This window comes from Heloderma suspectum, chromosome 4, assembly GCF_057233095.1.
Source record: "Heloderma suspectum isolate Gila_16-S chromosome 4, 16-S_ref, whole genome shotgun sequence".
NCBI lineage: Eukaryota > Metazoa > Chordata > Lepidosauria > Squamata > Helodermatidae > Heloderma > Heloderma suspectum.
In genome coordinates this window covers 171,844,852-171,863,174 of record NC_139461.1, presented here as the reverse complement: position 1 = coordinate 171,863,174, position 18,323 = coordinate 171,844,852, and the positions used below count along the sequence as shown (strand labels likewise).

General features: G+C 45.6%; 1 protein-coding gene and 1 long non-coding RNA gene across 5 annotated transcripts in view; one reads left to right on the top strand and one right to left on the bottom strand.

Moving 5' to 3' along the window:
- Nucleotides 1-2,149: 2,149 nt before the first annotated feature.
- On the bottom strand, nt 2,150-10,248 carry LOC146347758 (uncharacterized). The gene is made up of 3 exons (XR_014790413.1): nt 10,186-10,248; nt 5,380-5,540; nt 2,150-2,912 (listed from the first exon to the last, which is right to left on the bottom strand). It is a non-coding gene; the product is annotated as an uncharacterized LOC146347758 (long non-coding RNA).
- Nucleotides 10,249-10,306: 58 nt separating this feature from the next.
- ACBD6 (acyl-CoA binding domain containing 6) overlaps nt 10,307-18,323 on the top strand; it is a 143,040-nt gene continuing 135,023 nt past the window's right edge. For all 4 annotated transcript variants that reach the window (XR_014790412.1, XM_084851283.1, XM_084851282.1 and 1 more), the window contains exon 1: nt 10,307-10,601. Coding sequence is in view for 3 of the 4 variants with exons in the window: in XM_084851283.1 (XP_084707409.1) it covers nt 10,350-10,601 (252 nt within the window). In the remaining variant the exon portion in view is untranslated. The remainder of the gene's footprint in view (nt 10,602-18,323) is intronic.

Sequence of the window (18,323 nt, the reverse complement as noted above, 5' to 3'; positions counted from 1 at the left end):
CATGGGCGAATTTAATTCAGGTGACCATCATATCTACTATTGTGGGCAAGAATCCCTTAGAAGAAATGGAGTAGCACTCATAGTCAACAAAAGGGTGGGAAAAGCAGTACTGGGGTACAATCTTAAAAATGATAGAATGATCTCAGATAGCAGAGAATAGCAAGGAGAGACAAGAAGGCCTTCTTAAGTGAACAATGCAAAGAAATCGAGGAAAACAACAGAATGGGAAAGACTAGAGATCTCTTCAAGAAAATTGGAGATCTCAAGGGAACGTTTTGTGCAAAGATGGGCATGATAAAGGACAAAGAAGGCAGGGACCTAACAGAAGCAGATGAGATTAAGAAGAGGTGGCAAAAATACACAGAAGAACTATACAGGAAAGATCTGAATGTCCCTGATAGCCATGATAGTGCGGTCACTGAACTTGAGCCGGACATCCTAGAGAGTGAAGTCAAGTGGACCTTAGGAAGCATTAGTAACAATAAAGCTAGCGGAGATGACAGTATTCCAGCCGAGCTATTTAAAATCCTAAAAGATGATGCTGTTAAAGTGCTGCATTCAATATGCCAACAAATCTGGAACACTCAACAGTGGCCACAAGACTGGAAAAGGTCAGTTTACATTCCAATTCCAAAGAAGGGCAACGCCAAAGAGTGTTCAAACTACCACACCATTGCGCTCATTTCACATGCCAGCAAGGTGATGCTCAAAATCTTACAAGCTAGGCTTCAGCAGTATGCGAACCGAGAACTACCGGAAGTACAAGCTGGGTTTAGAAGAGGCAGAGGAACTAGAGATCAAATCACCAACATTCGCTGCATCATGGAGAAAGCAAGAGAATTCCAGAAAAACGTCTATTTCTGCTTCATTGACTACGCTAAAGCCTTTGATTGTGTGGATCACAACAAACTGTGGCAAATTCTTAAAGTGATGGGAGTACCAGACCACCTTACCTGTGTCCTGAGAAACCTGTACGAGGGTCAAGAAGCAACAGTAAGAACCAGACATGGAACAACCGATTGGTTCAAAATTGGGAAAGGAGTACGACAAGGCTGCATATTGTCACCCTGCTTATTTAACTTATATGCAGAGTACATCATGAGAAATGCCGGGTTGGATGAATCAGAGGTCGGAATTAAGATTGCTGGGAGAATTATCAACAACCTCCGATATGCAGACGATACCACCCTAATGGCAGAAAGCGAAGAGGATCTCAAGAGCCTCTTGTTGAGGGTGAAAGAGGAGAGTGCAAAAGCTGGTTTGAAACTCAACATTAAAAAAACTAAGATCATGGCATCTGGCCCCATCACTTCCTGGCATATAGAAGGGGAAGAACTGGAAGCAGTGACAGATTTTACTTTCTTGGGCTCCAAGATCACCGCAGACGGTGACTGTAGCCATGAAATTAAAAGACGCTTGCTCCTTGGGAGGAAAGCTATGGCCAACCTAGACAGCATAGTAAGAAGCAGAGACATCACCTTGCCGACAAAGGTCCGTCTAATCAAAGCTATGGTTTTCCCAGTAGTAATGTATGGCTGTGACAGCTGGACTATAAGGAAGGCTGAGCGCCGAAGAATTGATGCTTTCGAACTGTGGTGCTGGAGAAGACTCTTACGAGTCCCCTGGACTGCAAGGAGGTCAAATCAGTCCATCCTAAAGGAAATCAACCCTGAGTGCTCATTGGAAGGACAGATCCTGAAGCTGAAGCTCCAATATTTTGGCCACCTAATGCGAAGAGAAAACTCCCTGGAAAAGACCCTGATGCTGGGAAAGACTGAAGGCAAAAGGAGAAGGGGACGGCAGAGGATGAGATGGCTAGATAGCATCACCGATGCAATGAATATGAACTTGAGCACGCTCCGGGAGAGAGCGCAGGACAGGAAGGCCTGGCGTGCTATGGTCCATGGGGTCACGAAGAGTCGGACACGACTTAACGACTGAACAACAACAACAAAGGCAGACTTCTTTTTGTCCAAATGGACAGAGTTGGGAGATGCAGAAAAGGATTCACTCAGGCCTTTGCTGAATAAAGAAGGCTCAGCCTCTAAGTACCCCAGAGCTACTCAGATGCTCTCTAGTTTCTGTGAAATTACTTGCATGTTTTCAGTGTTCCCCTTTTCAATGAAATGACAACACTGGTTTTGGTTTTAAAATGAAAGCTTATATTCCAGGTGTCCCATGTCAACAACCAGATTCTGTACTGTATGTTCTACAAGCTATGCAGTGTGATAGTAGGCTGCCGATTCTTTGATCCTCTGACTATAACTGCCAACCCAAGACATTTTGCTGCCTGAAGCAGAAATTAAATGGTACCCAACCCCCAACCCCTGGTAGGGTGAAACTAGTCTTTCTGCACCATTCAAGCAGCAATCCCTACCTTCATCTATACCACCCCCCATCCCCATGATGCCTGAAGCAGGTAGCTTCACCCTGCTGCATGGCAGGGTCAGTCCTGTCTCAACTACTTCTTCAGTTCTGAGTAAAGACTCCTTTTACTTCCAGAGGTGTTTTGAAAAATCAGAAAGAAACCCATCCATACCCTTCCTCATCTGCCTTCCTGGATTTGAGATCTTCCCAGGGCTCTGAAATTCATCATAGCTATACAAACCATTACCAGTTTGGTATGACATCAAACATCCCATGCAGGAAAACCAAGTTTATTTTTTCTGTGCTGTCTTTATAACAATAATATATAAAATATAGAGGCTATCGTGCCTTCAACTACTTCTGTGTTTACAGTGGAAACAAAGGAAATTTATGTTTATGTTGCAGCAGGCTCTCTTCATCCAGGACAGTTATAATCAGCCTTTGGGTGTGCACAGCAAATGACCTTATTTCATTATGGATGTGCAGCTTGTGGCAATCCAAAGGGATCCTTGAAGACGGCAATTCCCTCTGTGAAGGATTGAGGCCTACAGAGGCAAAGGGAAAAAAGATCAGGCTTAGAGGTCTGTTTTTTTCTGTTGGGAGGGGTTATCCCCGAGAGGTGTAGTTTCATTTCCCTCATGAAGGGTGCAATCCTATCCAGATAGGCGGCTGCCTCCAAACTTGGAAGTGACTGCCTGTCCAATGCAGGGCAGGAGAAGCACGGAGGGGGGATCGTTCCCTCAGCCGATTGCGGCTGTCTAGCTGCAGGAGGGCTGAGTGGGGGAGGAGGCCGCTGTATGACACATAGGACATGTACCAGCATTTCTGCCCTCCCCACCCCAGAACGCCCTCTGGGAACGCCCTTTTTCGGCCTTTCGCTCTTGTGAGTGCGGAGGACAGGGCTGTTCCCCACTGCCTTGGAGGCAGCTCAGAAGTGTGGGGAGGTCATTTCTCCAGGAACCAACCTCGGAGTGCGGATTCCGAGGTTGGTTCCTGGAAAACAGAAAATTCTATGGTTGTCTAGCCGCTGTCTAGCGACCATAGGATTGCTCCCTCCGTTTCAGTTTCATTTCCCCATTTAAGTGTAATTTCTTCAGGTTTGGAACAGTACTTTTGGTTTTGAGGGAGGAGGGTATATAAAGAGAGTGAGAGAGCCAGTAAGAGGAGAGTCAGGAAGAGCAGAGCATGAAGAGGGAGCAGGAGGGAGCAGCCTGAAGAAGTCTAAGTGCAGCTAGGGTAGAGGTACTTGCGATTTTTGGAACTTTTATTTTCTCTTAATGCCTTTTATGTAAATAGTCACCTCTATTGTGTAAATACTTTTACTTGCTTTAGGGTGCAATCCTATGCATGTTTAGACAGAAGAAAGTCCTACAACTCCCAGCATCCCCCAGCCAACATAGCTGGCTTAATTTACCAGTAATCTGTTGTGGTTAAACCCTGGGTCTAGAGTGTCAATCACTGCACACCTACTTTTTCCATACAGCTACGTTAGAGTCACACTGTCAATTTTACCCCTAGAATACATATAGCAGATTTTACTCCTGCGATAAATTTCTCACCATTAGGCAGTCTGAGGCATCTGCCTCGGACAGAAGATGCTGGGTGGTGGTGGTGGGGTGATGCGCTATTGGAGAACAGAGCTCTATGTGCCCTGTGGTCTGACCTGCGCCCCCTAAGCGAACCTGCTGTCCTCAGGTGTCCCATCACCACTGCTAATCCAGTCAGGTTCTGTATCTGGAATGGGGGCATCTTTTCCTTTGCCCAGGGCATGGTCAGCGTGGTCGGGCATTTGCTGAGGGCACACACCCCAGCAGGGGGCGTACTGAGACGTGCCCCCTGGCCCTGCCCCTCTTCTTCACCATTGCAGCCTGCTTGTTCAGCCTGCTCTTGCTCTGCCCAAAGAGCAGTGGTGGTATTTAGGAGGAGCAGTAGATGCCGGTTGCTCATTGGCTCTCTGCCTGGCAAGCAAGCAGATGGTAGCGACAATGAGGAGCGGCAGGAACAAGGCTGGTAAGATGGTAGACTCATTGAGGGAGGGAGGCCACTGGGGGTGTCCTGCCCAAGCTGGCATGGCCTTTGCCTCGGGGAGCAAAATGTCTTGGGCTAGCCCTGCCGCTTTGCAGCTGCATTCCTTGCATCAGGAGCGTATGTCCAGAAAAGCACTCTCATCTTCACATGTATGTATGCAATGTAGCCACTGCAGTGATTTCACTTCCACTACATGGTGTGTGGATGGTACAGTTTCTTGTGCCTGGAGACAGTATGTACACAGACCAGTGGTACAGCACCAGGTAGGCCATGAAACTATGACCTAGTTCTCACTATGGCCTTAAATCGTCTGGGCTACACCATTTTAATTTGAAGGGAGAGGCTGATCTATACAAAACATTCCTTGCATATAGAAAACTAAGGAAGGTCTAGGCCGGTTTTTTCCATGAAATGCTAGTTTTCTATATGAAGAGAAAGAGAGAGAGCGAATGTACATGGAGGAACTGTCAGTCATGTGAGCTCCCATGCCTGCAGTCTGAAGTGGCACAGGTTTATCACCTCAGTGAGGACTAGGTCCAAAGTTTTTGTGTATTCTTAAACAAGTTTGTAGATTCTCCACGAAAAACCTTGGCTAGAGAATTAATTATTCCTTAGACATCCCCTTTCTGAGCAATGCCTTGAACCTTTGGTCAATGACTTCTGGAACTTTCTGGAAATGCTGGACTGTGGACTCTGATCCTGCACATACCTAAGCTTGGCTCTGCTCTGGGTGCTGATGGCCCAGGCGCTCAGGGTTTGCAACTGAAAAGGGTGGTTCTGAGGGCCAAGCTGCAAGTGAGGTGGGAGATCCTGATAATTTTATTTTTACATAAAACTGGCTGGGGGGTGGCGTGGGGGGAGAGTCTCTGCATGGGAAGCAACAGTTTGCTGAGGGAGGTGTTTCTTTGACCCCTTTCCTTTGTGCTATTTTCCCTATTAAAATTACAGCCCCCCCGCATTTTGCACTGTGGGTGAAAACTGTACCTCCTTTTTTTTTCCTGCTCTGGAAGTGTTGACTCCTCTCCCACAAGTGCTGCTGCTTTGATCCAATTTGGGCACACCGACCCGGGCTGCTTTTAAGTAAAAATAAAAACATCAGGAGAACTGTGAAATTGCAGATCTCCCATGTCAGATGTAGTTTGGTCCTAAAAGAAAGATGTTAAGTGAGAAGTTGCATTCTGTATAAACAAAACAGCTTATCAACAAGAAGACACATGGAAAGCATTGGCTGCCCTCATGTGGTGGCATACAGTTCGACAGTCTGAAATCACTGTGGACAAAAGGTGGCTTTGCTGCCCAACGTACATTTTCTGTTGAGAAGCCAAACTATTCAGGACATCAGTATGGAATGCAAAGGTTGGTAACATCTTTTGCATTTCCTATAAACACCTTAAAATGCTTTGGCTACGATGGCATCCTGTCTCTTGTTTCCCTGCTCCTTTGTATTGTCTGAAATAACTTTTGCAAGATCCATCCCACCGAAGGTGGTATTGAGTTTTCGCCTCCCCTGCAGGGAGAATCCAGAAGGGCAGGTAGTGGAGATCTTTGTACTCCCTGTGCCTTCCGCAGTGCTATCATGTCCAAAAAAATAGGAACTGTTACCATGGATTCCTTTTTTTTAGATGGGAGATTCAAGCCTTATGTTTCCGGTTTCCAAATGCCAGGTATACAGCCTGCTTGTTGTTCTTCAGTGGTGGAAGAAAAGCACTCTGCACATGCTCTATCCATGTTCTTCTGTTCATGACCTTATTTTCTCAGAGATAGTCACTGTGTCTCCCGTCCCCCAACCAAGAATGAGTGGGAATGAATAATGAAAGCAGAATGATGAAGCTGTATTTGTGGCTAGTTTTTGACCACTCCATTAGCCAAATGTTCCTGAACCTGCGCTTCTTATTTATATGTGCCATCATATATGAGGTGATCTGTCTCAGTAAGAGATGAGAATACAGCAGATTTTGAGGTTTTACAGCTGATTATGGCATTGGATTAGTTCTCAAGGGTGACCTGATTCCTAGGACTAGGAGGATTCTGGGCCAAAGTGCTAGTTCCCTGGTTCAAACTGCTTGCTGTTCTCTCCTTCAGACAGTGACCCAGGGAATAGGCTGTCTTGCCTAACCTGTAAAGCCCTGGTTTCAGCCTCATGGCACCTTGGAGCTTATCACCAATGCCCTCCATCAGTTTGCACTGGCCAAGCAGGACAGTTCTTATAGAAAAGAACAAGTTGGCAAAAATTCTTGGGATCATACAGAGGCGAATGGGAAGCATTTCAATGTCCTTGGACTCCCTAGCTCAGGGGCAAGTTACCTCGTATCCTTCAGATGTTTTGGCCTACAACTCCCATAATCCTTGACCATTGGCTTTACATTTTAAAGGTTAAGTTATTATTTTATGTTATTGTATTTTATGGTTTTAAGTCTTGTTTTGTCACCCACCCAGAGAGCTTCGGCTATTGGGTGGTATAGAAATGTAACAGTAAATAAATCAGTGCTGATGGGAGTTGTACTCCAAAGCATCTGGGGGCACCAGGTTGCCTACCTGTGCTTTAGCTAATTTTAGGTCTGCACTAACTTTTAAAACCAAAATACTTCAGAGGACAGCTGGTGAAGAGGCCACAGAACTGAAACTCATTCACAAACCTGTGTTTTCTGATTGGCTGTGCATTTCCTCCACATTGATTACTCCACTCGTTGTTGGGTATTTTATGTTTAATGTTCCAGCAAATCTTTGGGATATATATTGCATTTGTACTTCAGCAATCTGGCTGTTCTTTTCTTGGTTACCTTTAGCTCTTGCCTTGTTAATGTGATTTATCATTCAATGTACCTGAACTGGTGTGTATATATTACTTACCCTTCTTAATCTACCACTGCCTGGAAAAGCTCATATCACATGGATAATAATCTTGAAGGTGCCGCAGTGTCTGTTGTTGCCACATGCTAATAAAAGTATTGTTATGGAATTAGTTCATCAAGAATAAGTGAGCAATCCCTCTGCAGCAGCCTGCCCAAACCTTGGTGCTCTCCAGATGTTTTGGACTTCAACTCCCATCAGACCCAGCCAATATGGACAATGGTAAGGAATCATGGGAATTGTAGTCCCAAACATTGGAGGGCATCCGGTTGAGGAAGGCTGGTCTGGAGCACTGTTGAAGGTTAACTAACTGGCAGAAGGCTAGGCATCTAGCAGAATGCAAATGTACCCAAAGAAATGCAACAGGAATAGGACCAGATAACACAGTTCTACAATCTATTCCAGTGTTTTGCAAATTTCGGACAGTTGAATTTTTATTAATTCAAATTTGAGACACACTTCATTCTTATACCTGAAAAACTTTTACTTTAGTATGTAACAGTAAGAATTAGCCACCAACCCACCACACACACATTTGTGTGAGTTGCCGTATCTTTTCTGAGTCAGAAAACTCTGCTGTGGCTCTGAACTGAAGGTGACTGAATGATCCAGTCACACCCAGTGTTGAGAGATGACACAGCTGCCTGCTTTAAGCAGAAGCTAATTGGAAAGAGACATGGCTAGAGAAGTGACTTATTCAGAGCAGCCTTCTCTGTGGGTGAGTCCTTTGGGCTCAAAGGAGCCTTTTGTTTTTTTAATGTATTTATTTCTCACACCATACTAGCATGCCCATGCACACTGGTTGGGAATGACTACCTTGTTCAAAGAGTTAAGATACATAAAAGTCTGAATGCCTATATATTACAGGTATTGTGTTTAAGGAGTAAAAAGTTGCAAAACAAAGTTGGGTTAATACCAGGGAGTAGTCATGAGAGTGGTAAGGCATACCTTCAAGGGCTTGTGGAAATGGTGGGGGTTTTTTTTGGAGGGGGTGGGGTGGGGTTGTATTACTGTTATATCGATTGGATATTACCTGTGACACTGCTGATGACAAGAGGCAAAATTCCATTCACACCATGGCCGTGCAATGCTTCTACTGAGCTGAAAGCGCATTTTCTCCTTACTTTTTAAAAAAACCAGATCTGTAATGGGTGAGTGTAAGTGCTCATTCAGCCCTTCAAAAAAACCTGCAGAAACCTCCCCACATCGGGGACCCACCTTACAGTACCATTTCTTTATATAAAATGTTTTTCTTTGAAGGACGTATTTTCTGTAGTGGAGGTAGAAGATCCAGAATTGTTTTTGGTGACAGAGGAGAAAGGAGGCCTGCCTCTACATACTGGGCAATGTCTAGGACAACTATCATTTTAACCAGTCAGCTGACATCCATATAATGGTACAGAAGCTACATAATTAACACCATATGTAGAATTTCCTCTGATTCCTCTGATTTTATTTTCAGTTTCATACTTTATTATGTATTAAAATATTTCTATTAAGTTTTACCCAGAGCATAATTTCACAAATCGCATGAGAGAAGAACCTTTTTTTATAAAACAAACACCATTGCATTTTTGAAAATGTTAATAAATCACCAAAATGGTTTAAATTTGTATTGATGGAAATAGATAATTGCTCTAATTTGTGAAAATTTTTAACTTGCTGCAGTTTTGTAGTCTGTGAGCTAGATATGAATATTTACGCTAGGGCTGATCGTCCAAGACATTTCAGTGCCTGAGATAGGACACTTGAGGAATTCAATCTTTGTTCATTCCAATATAAACTGACCTGTTTTGCACTTTCCGGACTAATGTACGGATCAGAAATTATTGATCCACAGGATTTCACACTTTCTGAATGTCAGGATGCAGTTCTTGTTTTTGTTTTTAAAAACACACACCATAAAATGCATTTCAAATGTGTATTTTGAGAGAAGAAAATATATTTAGAAAGATGTATTTGGGAAAATATCTCTACTTAAATGCTTAGATACAAATTTTCCAGTGCATTAAAAACAATTGCAGAGTAACGCTGAAATGGGATGGCCATTTCCTAAGGCACAAATCTTAACATCTGGATGGGGCATCAAATACACCATTAAATACTTTAGCAAAGAATTTATCCAAAAAGGTGTATTCAAAATACACTCTCCTTCAGAATGTGAGATGCTGCAGTTGCTGAATTTCTGCCCGCTATCCAGCTGTTACGGCTTCCCGTCACGAAAAAAATGAAAAATTAAAAAAGAAGACATTAAAGCGCAGCCCTAGTTCACGAAGTACCATCTTCTGTCCGGTTGCGCCTATACGCGGTGCAACCAGACCAAGAACGCCACAGACGCGCGTTGCTGCTGCTGCTTTGCCGTGGAGATAGAAATATTTTTGCCGCAAGGGCTCGAGCGCACTCGCTTTCCCATTCCCCCGGTCCCTGGCTCTGCCGCGAGCGAGAAGAAAAGGGAACCCTTGCTGATTAGTCGGAACAAGTCTTTCTAGTCTAAACGTTTCCACCCGAGCCGCTTTACCCCGCTGCACCGCTCCGAAAAAGGAGGGGAAGGCCGCCGCCCGGAACTTCAGGCCTCAAATCAAGCCGGCTGTCCAGTCTCTTCCGATGGAAAATTGTATAAGGGCTTTTACCGCAGAGGCGCCCGTGGACTTATTAAAAAAGACAAGCCTCTATGGGCGCAATCCTAGGCGTGTTTAGACAGAGACCAGGCCTACAACTCCCAGCATGCCCCTGCCAGCTGGCAGGGGCATGCTGGGAGTTGTAGGCCTGGTCTCTGTCTAAACACGCCTAGGATTCATTAGCGTAATCGCCACGGGGTAAAAGCGACCCCGCGTCTACAGAGGACCTCAGCCGAGGGAAGCTCAGGCCGCGCGACGCTCTAGCCTTCCCGCCCCACCTCTACGTGTTCCTCCTCGCGCGTGCGCAATGCCTAGGCCCTACCTGGGCGTCCGCGTGAGGCGCGGGGCGCGGCCCAGCCGCGAGCCGCTGTTCTCTGCCTAGAGCGGCGCTCTCGTTCGTTCGGGCGGGCGGGGCGAGTGTGCGGGGGAGGGCGAGGAGCCATGGGGAGGGGGGGGATGCGGAGGGAGTGAGGCGGGCGCGAGGCCATGGCTGCTCTCTTCCCGGCGCGGGGAGGCGACCGAGGGGACGACCCCAGCTCCGGGGAGGACGACAGGGCGCCCGCCGCCGTGGTGGGGCTGGGAGACTCTCCGGGCCCCGGTTCCGACTCGGGGAGCCGCTCGCCGCCGCCGCCGCCGAGCCTGACGGAGCAGTTCGAGAGGGCGGCGCAGCGCGTGCCGGCGCTGGCGCCGGCGGCCAGCAAAGAGCAGCTCCTCCACCTGTACGCGCGCTACAAGCAGGTGAGGCTGCTGCGCCGGTGCTGGAGGGGCCGAAAGGGCCCCGCCTCCCGCTTCCCGCCGTGGCCAGCCACGTGCTTCTGGGGCGCCCCGAGCAGGGCAAGAGGGCGACAGCGCCCCGCCCGCCCCTCCCCTGCTTTGCTCTCCGGCCACTGGTATTTTGAGGTACGCTGCCTCTGAGCGTTGAGGCTCCGCTTAGCGGCCTCTCGTGGCTGAGGGCTGTTGAGGGCACTTCTCCGTAAGTGGTTCCGATAGCTGGCTCGACAAGGCCGGCCTGTGTGAGCACAGCCTCTGGCTGGAATCTTTTCCCAGCGGCTCAGAGTGTTTGGTTTTCATCCCAAGGTGTCAGGCTGAGGAACAGAGAAGGGTGAACTCTAAGCCTGGGGCGAAATCTCCTTGTGCCGTGTCTCTTGACAGAACAGGATTGGTGGACCGGATTCCCCCTGTTCCTTTCAACCTCCGCGCCCCACCAATCTGCGCTACAAAGTTAGGAGCAGATCCTGAATAGATTTTGGGGGCGGATGAGGCACTGCGGGGTGAGAAGTTGGGAAAGGTCTGTTGCTGGAGTGGAAGTCCATTTGCGCAGCACTGCATATAGCCCTCCGTCCGCTCCTGCACCTCCTTATTTCTCTGAGCAGCATAATACACTAATGTGCATGACATTTCATGGAGAAACAAACAGAGAGGCCCTCTGCTCCAAGAAGCCTGCAAACTGAAGTTCAACAAATAGGGGCAACAGAGGGAGAAGTGAAAGTTGGAGGTGAGCATAAACAGGAAGAATATCCATTCTGTTCAGATGCATGACCCAATGCTTAGTTTCAGTAGGGGATGGAGAAGAGGCTGTACCAAAGGCCTTTGAGGAGCACAGCTGCCACATTTCTCGGTGATTCCTCTTGCTGCAGCAGCAGCAATTTCCCTCCACTCCCGGTCCTCTCTCCCTCACACTAACCCTAGTCACAATATTTATATACAGCCCTTCAGCAGGTATGCTCTCAAAGCAGTTCATATACACAAAAGTTAAATACAGAAAAGAGAGAGAGAGATCTGTCTAAGCACCCCAAGATTCCTTGGCATGCCATTTTAATGCCATTGTGGCACACCCATATGCAGCTTAGCCTTAGGGGATATTGTTCCATGTGGCTATTCTACATTTGACATGGGTGGCTATCTACATTCAAGTACCCTCTAACCCAGCCTTGTAGTTAGGGTAATAAAGAGTCACCTCATCCTTGGCCATCAGTGTCTCCATTGTTATGCTCAGTCCTGCCTTTTGCTTCTAAATCTGTCCTGTGAGGATTCATATCAGTGTGAACTCCAGGAGGGCAGGCCACAATTCCAGGCCCCCCAGTTGTTAGATGGGTGGGTGCCCCACATGTTGGTCTTGGGTTTGGCCAGCTTGCCCAAGCTCCATCAGGATCTGACACACTTTCCATTCTCACTATGAAAGCTTCTGCCTCACCTCTAGGCTGCCTGCTGCCCTTGCTGCAGCTTAGGTAGGAGCTGGAACTGCACCGAAGCCCAGATGCTGGTGATTGTGTATTACCTCTGGCCCAGCTTTGTTTATGTTCAACTGAGCGTCAGCGTCAGAGAGATGCCTATCTCTGATATCTGATATATTATATTATATTATATTATATTATATATTATAAGGAGACCTGTGTATTAGTTTTGTGTGCCAAAAAAGGAGGTGATTCTTTGTCCTGTTGCTAACATGGCTATAGCCAGTAGGAAATACTTGAAAATATAACCACAACAAATATTCTTGAAATACATTAACTTCCTTTTTTGCGGGAGCGGGGCTGAACAAATTACAGAGCAATCTTATATTCTGGTTATGCTTTGTGGTGTGGGAGATACACTACTCCCATGCTGGCAAAATAGCCGCTGTACCTAGTGCAAGCTCAGCCTGGATGTGGATGGGGAAAACACAACTAAAAAATACAAAAAGAACATTGCAATGCCAGACCGCCCCTGCTCCCAGCAGTATTCTTGGAAATGCCACAGCTCACTAGTCAGGGACTGTGCTGCAATGATGCCCACATGCTGCCCTCCCACAGAAGCAGATAGTGGACTCACCACAATGGGGATACATCCCCAACACACGCCCCTGCATCACAACATATGCCACACTCAAGATGGTGCCTTAGCACCCCCATTGTGCCAGTCCCAGTGACTCAGCAAGTGATCCTGCTATAGCCAGTCCCTAGACATTCCTTCAGGCAAGGTTACGAATCTACTGTGGCTCCTTACAGTTGCAGTGTTAGGAGCACACACGAAGGGGAGGAAGGAGAAAGCAACACAGAACCCACATAGCCTCCTGGGTAGGATGACTCCAGAGCTACCCACCCAGAGAAAATAGCTTGCTTTTTTTTTTATTTTTGCCAAGGGCAGCCACACAACATGGGCAGCCGCTGACGCACACTGTCAGGAGCAGCCTTTAGCAGCTTACTGCATAGGGCATGGAGATGGGAAGCAGGAGATATTTGAGGAATTTGATCCTCAAAAGGGAAAGGTGCAAATAGGATCCATTTTATGATAAAAACAACAATGTCATGTTGGGCAGGGGAGAGGGAGCTCCTGGGATTTGACCCCCCCCCCCACTGCAAGCTCTGCAGAGCAGTTCTCTCACCATTCAGCCATAGCAGCAGACAGGAACTGAACACATCATGGGGCATTTGTCTCCCCCCCACCTCATGATAGAATTGTATAAAATTATGCATGGTATGGAGAAAGTGGATAGGAAGAAATGTTCCTCCTTATAGTATGAGAACCCAGGGTCATTCAATGAAATTGAATGGTAGGAGATTCAGAACAGGCAAAAGGAAGTACTTCTTCACACAGCGCTGTCAGGGTGGACACTAAGCCCATAGAATCCCAGAGTAGTTCTGATTCAGAGGAAGGGCAGTCGCTCCTGGGAGAGGAGCGCGCCCCTTTTTCCCAGGGCCCGCAGCTGACAGAGATTCTTCCCACCAACATTCCTAGATTAGAAAGCAGTCCAGGGAGTGACCCAGCACCAATAGCAGACTGGTTGGATGCGCGGCGCAGACGCAGAGAGCGGTGCCAAATGGAGAGCGCGGAAAGGAGGCGTAGCGCCCGGTTGGCGCTCAAAGAACGGTTGCGCCCAGAGGATCCAAGGGAAAAGGGGAGGGATTCTCCCTAGTCCTTATATTCAGGGGTCTGCCAGTAATTGCCTTTCAAACGGGGACCAACTGTTCCAACTTAGGGCATAGGGATGCTGCTGCTCAGATCTAGTTGCTACCTGTAGAGTTGTAAGTTGTAAAAGAAGAATAAAGCTTTGAAAAGAATCCCTTTGTCTGCATCTGGACTTGGCTACTGGATTAGACTGAGAGAGCCCTCCAAGGAGCCCTTGACAAGCGCATAGTCAAATGGTGGAATTCACTACCACAAGATGTAGTGATGGCCACCAATGTGGACAACTTTAAATGGAGATTAGACAGATTCATGGAGGATACGCCTATCAATGGCTACTAGTAATGATACATATTACTTCCAGTATCAGAGGAAGTATACCTTCGAATACCAGTTGCTGGGGAACACAAGTGAGGAAAGTGCTACTATGCTCATATGCTGCTTGCAGGCTTCCCAGAGGCATCTGGTTAGCTACTGTGGGAGCAGAACATTGCACTGGATAGGCCTTTGGTCTGATTAGTGGGGCTCTCCTTATGTTCTTAATGTGTTTATTATAACAACAATTACTCCTTGGTTCACATCAGAAGGCTCAGCCTCCTATCTCCATACAAGGCCTGTATTTTTCCAAAACTTCAGGGTTGTCACTATGCATGGAGTCTTCCTTTCCAAAACAAACAAACAGAGCTTTAGCAAAATATTTTAAATAAAAAAAATAAGTGGTACTCATCACACATTAATAACTTGTTCACCTGGTAGTCACTCCCTTTCCCAATAAACCGTGTGGTTTCCACCCCAGACGTGTAGGACGTGCTTGGCAATATTGCATCACAATGTAGGTGTGACTGGGTGCCAGGAAGGGCTAGAATTCCATATGGTGCCAGGAATAATGATTTGTTCTGACTCAGATGGAGCTAGTTTCCTTCAATTTGTGTTTTCCAAAAAATGCTGTGCTTTATATTTTGACAGGGACTAACAGGGCATGGCCATTATGAGCTAATTCTTGTTTACCTTCAGAAGGCATGCTAACAAAATTCTGTCAAGTTTTAGGACATACATGTTCTGATATCTTCATCTTTTAACCTGAAAAGGCTAGAGCTACTACCTACCCTGGAACAAATGCTACTTGCCCCAAGCAAGTGGCAAATTATTGTTGATTCATAGGTATTCAATAAGGGAAATGTTTTTTTTTTAATAATTTGTTTCAGTGACTGGGTCTTACAATGAGCTACAGTGCCTGTGGGCACAACCTTGCATATCCAATCTCTCAGTTGGGGGTTGTTGTGCTGTGCGAAACCAGAGAGTGTGGGTTATGTGAAGGTTAAACAACCCTCGCATATCCCATGGTCTGTTTTTAACCTTCACACAGCCCATGCTCTCACGACATGACAATCTCCAAGTGAGGGTTGCGTATTTCAAATGGTGGCTGCACGCACCCCACACATGCTGCAGCCTCAGTGTAGGTTAAACAACCCATGATGGGCTGTCATGTTGTGCGAACAGCCCCAGTGAGAGATGAAAATTCTGCAAAATTATTTCTCGTTAACTCTTGATGAAAGAACAAGACAATAGCCTGTGCTGAGGGCATTGGGCAAGACTTTTGAGGGCCAAGCCTCTATCCCCTGCTTAATAGAACCTGTTCTCATGCTCTTCCTTCCTTCCTTCCTTTGTGCCATCACAGCCCATGCCTAATAGTTCTGAAGTACATTATTTAAATATGGTAATCAGAAAAATCATGACTATGTACAAAATAGTACAATGCTATGAATGTCTACTCAGTGTTCAATGGGGCTGCAATCTTAAAACCACTTACCTAGGAGTAAGCCCCACTGAACTTAGTGAGAGTTACTTCTGATTAGACCCTTATAAGATTCTGCTGTAAATTTTATTTCTGCATACGGTGTAGTGATAAGGTTTTTTTTTAAAAAAATGGATTTTTTTCTATGAAAATTAGGCTAGTTTGCAGTGGGAAATTTTCAGATGCTGTAGAGTGATCTAATTTAACATTTTTACTTTTATTTAGTAAACAAAGCTAAAGAAAGTACCCATATTATTATTTTTGTCCCAATACATCATAAGTATTTGACTTAAAATACGTGAGAGGAAAAAATTAAAGCACACAATGCGATTTAAATGTTATATTATGTAGAAATGTTTATTTGAATACTTGTAAAAATTGAAAGACAATTGCATGTACTTCCTTTACATTATTTAAATTTAAGAAAAAAACTTAGTTACCGAAAACTAACACACTAATAAAGAGCTGTGCATGATATGCTGACAACCATTCATCTATTTCAATGGCATGGAGAGAGCATTCCTATGGCTGCTAGACAGCAGCTAGACAGCCATATGATATCTGGTTTTCTGGGAACTGGCCTCCCCTCCCTTCTGTGCTGCCTCGGAGGCAGAGCGGAACAGCCCTGTCTCCATGCCCATACAAGGAGCATGGAATGGCCGAAAAGGGGCGTTCTGGGGCGGGGAAGGCGGAAATGCCTGTATGACACATCCAATGTGTCGTACATCAGCCTCCTTCCCCGCTCAGCCCTCCTGCAGCTAGACAGCCGCAATCGGCTGTCTAGCCCGAAAATGCAGGGCAGGAGAAGTGCAGAGGGGATGATCCTCTGTGCGTCTTCTGCCCTGCGTTGGATAGGCGGTCGCCTCTGAGTTCGGAGGTGGCCGCCTATCTGAATAGGATTCCGCCCTAACTCTCTTCCACTGAGGTTGTTGGGGCACCTTCAATTTTGTTGTCTTTACTTAGTCCCATTTCATACTGAGTCATGTATGTATTTCAATAACATATACATATTCTCTTGCATACTTGCTAGGGATAATCACCTGAAAAATATTAATTACAAATTTGAAACTGCCAAGCTTACCTAATACTGTATTTGAATTGGTATCTATTCATTGTTACTAATAAACTTATGAAATGGAAATTTTCTGTGGAAAAATAAAGAACTGGACAATTTTCTGTTGACAATTTTCTGCCTCACATCACTGATAAGGGGCCATTGTATAAACTAGAAGGTATTATTATGCAATTGTATACAGTTGTATAAGAGATTGCAGTTCATCCATGATTATCTGAGTAGGCAAACCTGTAAATCACATGAGAGGAGGAGGTTGTTGCAGGCATTTCAGTTCACATCTGGACTTTTGTGTCCATTTTTTTTGCCTTGCGGAGTGTGTTAGTTCTTGGAAATATTTGTGCTGTGGTATCTTTCTTGGACTTGATAAACTTGGCTCTTTCTTACAGAATGGTTCTGTATCTATATTGTATGGAAAGTTGGCAATTTGATATGAGTAAAGTGAAGAGCTCAGTTTTTGGCTAACAACTGTCTGATGGAAATCTGGGGGAAAAGTCAGAAATTATTTATTTAAATTATTTATGCCCAGCCTACCAATGTTTTCATCTTCAGTGTGGCTTACAAATAGACAAATAATCATCATCACAGGATAAAAAGGTTAAAACAGATTACAATTTAAAAGGTTAAAATAGCAGAGCAATAAAACAGAACAAATGCCAGAGAGGTTAAAAAACAAATTCAAATGATCAGCAGCTCTGGATAAATAGTAAGGTTTATACTAGTGCTGAAAAGACATCAGAGTAGGCTCTAGGTAAGCCTCCCTGGGGAGAACATTCCACAGACAGCACCACAACTGAAAAGGCTCTCTCTGTCACCACCAGTTACACTGCCGAAGGTGGGGCAATCTGAGGAGGGCTTCAAATATGATCTTACCTCATGGGCAGGTTTATGTAGGAGAAGATGATCCTTCAGACACTGGTTTCAAGCTACCTAGGATTTTAAAGGTTGGCTTTAAATTGTGCTTGAAAATTGATTGGCGAGAGATGTTCTGATTAAATAAATAAATAATAACCTGCAGAAATATTTTAAGCCAACTGAAGTTTCTGAGAAATCTTCAAAGGCAGTCTCATGTACAGTGCATTGCAGGAGCCTAACCTCCAGTATGACTTATTTGAACCATGAATTGTTGTTTCAATGGCTCTTGTCACATCTAGATTGGATTATTGTAATGTGCTCTACATGGGGCTTTCTTTGAAAAATCTCCAGAAACTTCACTTGATCCAGAATGTACCAGCAAGAGTGCTAGTGGGGGTGCAGTTGTGAGAGCAAGAGCTTGTTTTTGGTTATCAGTGTTTTTGGGCCCAGCTCAAGGTGCTGGTGATTACCTTTACAACTTTGCATGACTTGGGTCTAGGTTGCTTAAAGGACTGTCTCCTCTGTACCTGGTTGTTGTCTAAGATCTGATGGGGAGGCTCTGAGTCCAAACTATGGCTGAAGCAAAGCTGGTTGTGAGGTAGAGTCCATGGCTGCACAGAGATTGTGGAACTCCCTTCCTTGGGAGCCCCATTTGGCCAGACATCCTAGAGAGTGAAGTCAAGTGGGCCTTAGGAAGCATTACTAACAACAAAGCTAGCAGACATGACGGTATTCCAGCTGAGCTATTTAAAATCCTAAAAGATGGTGCTGTTAAAGTGCTGCGCTCAATATGCCAACAAATTTGGAACACTCAACAGTGGCCACAAGATTGGAAAAAGTCAGTTTACATTTC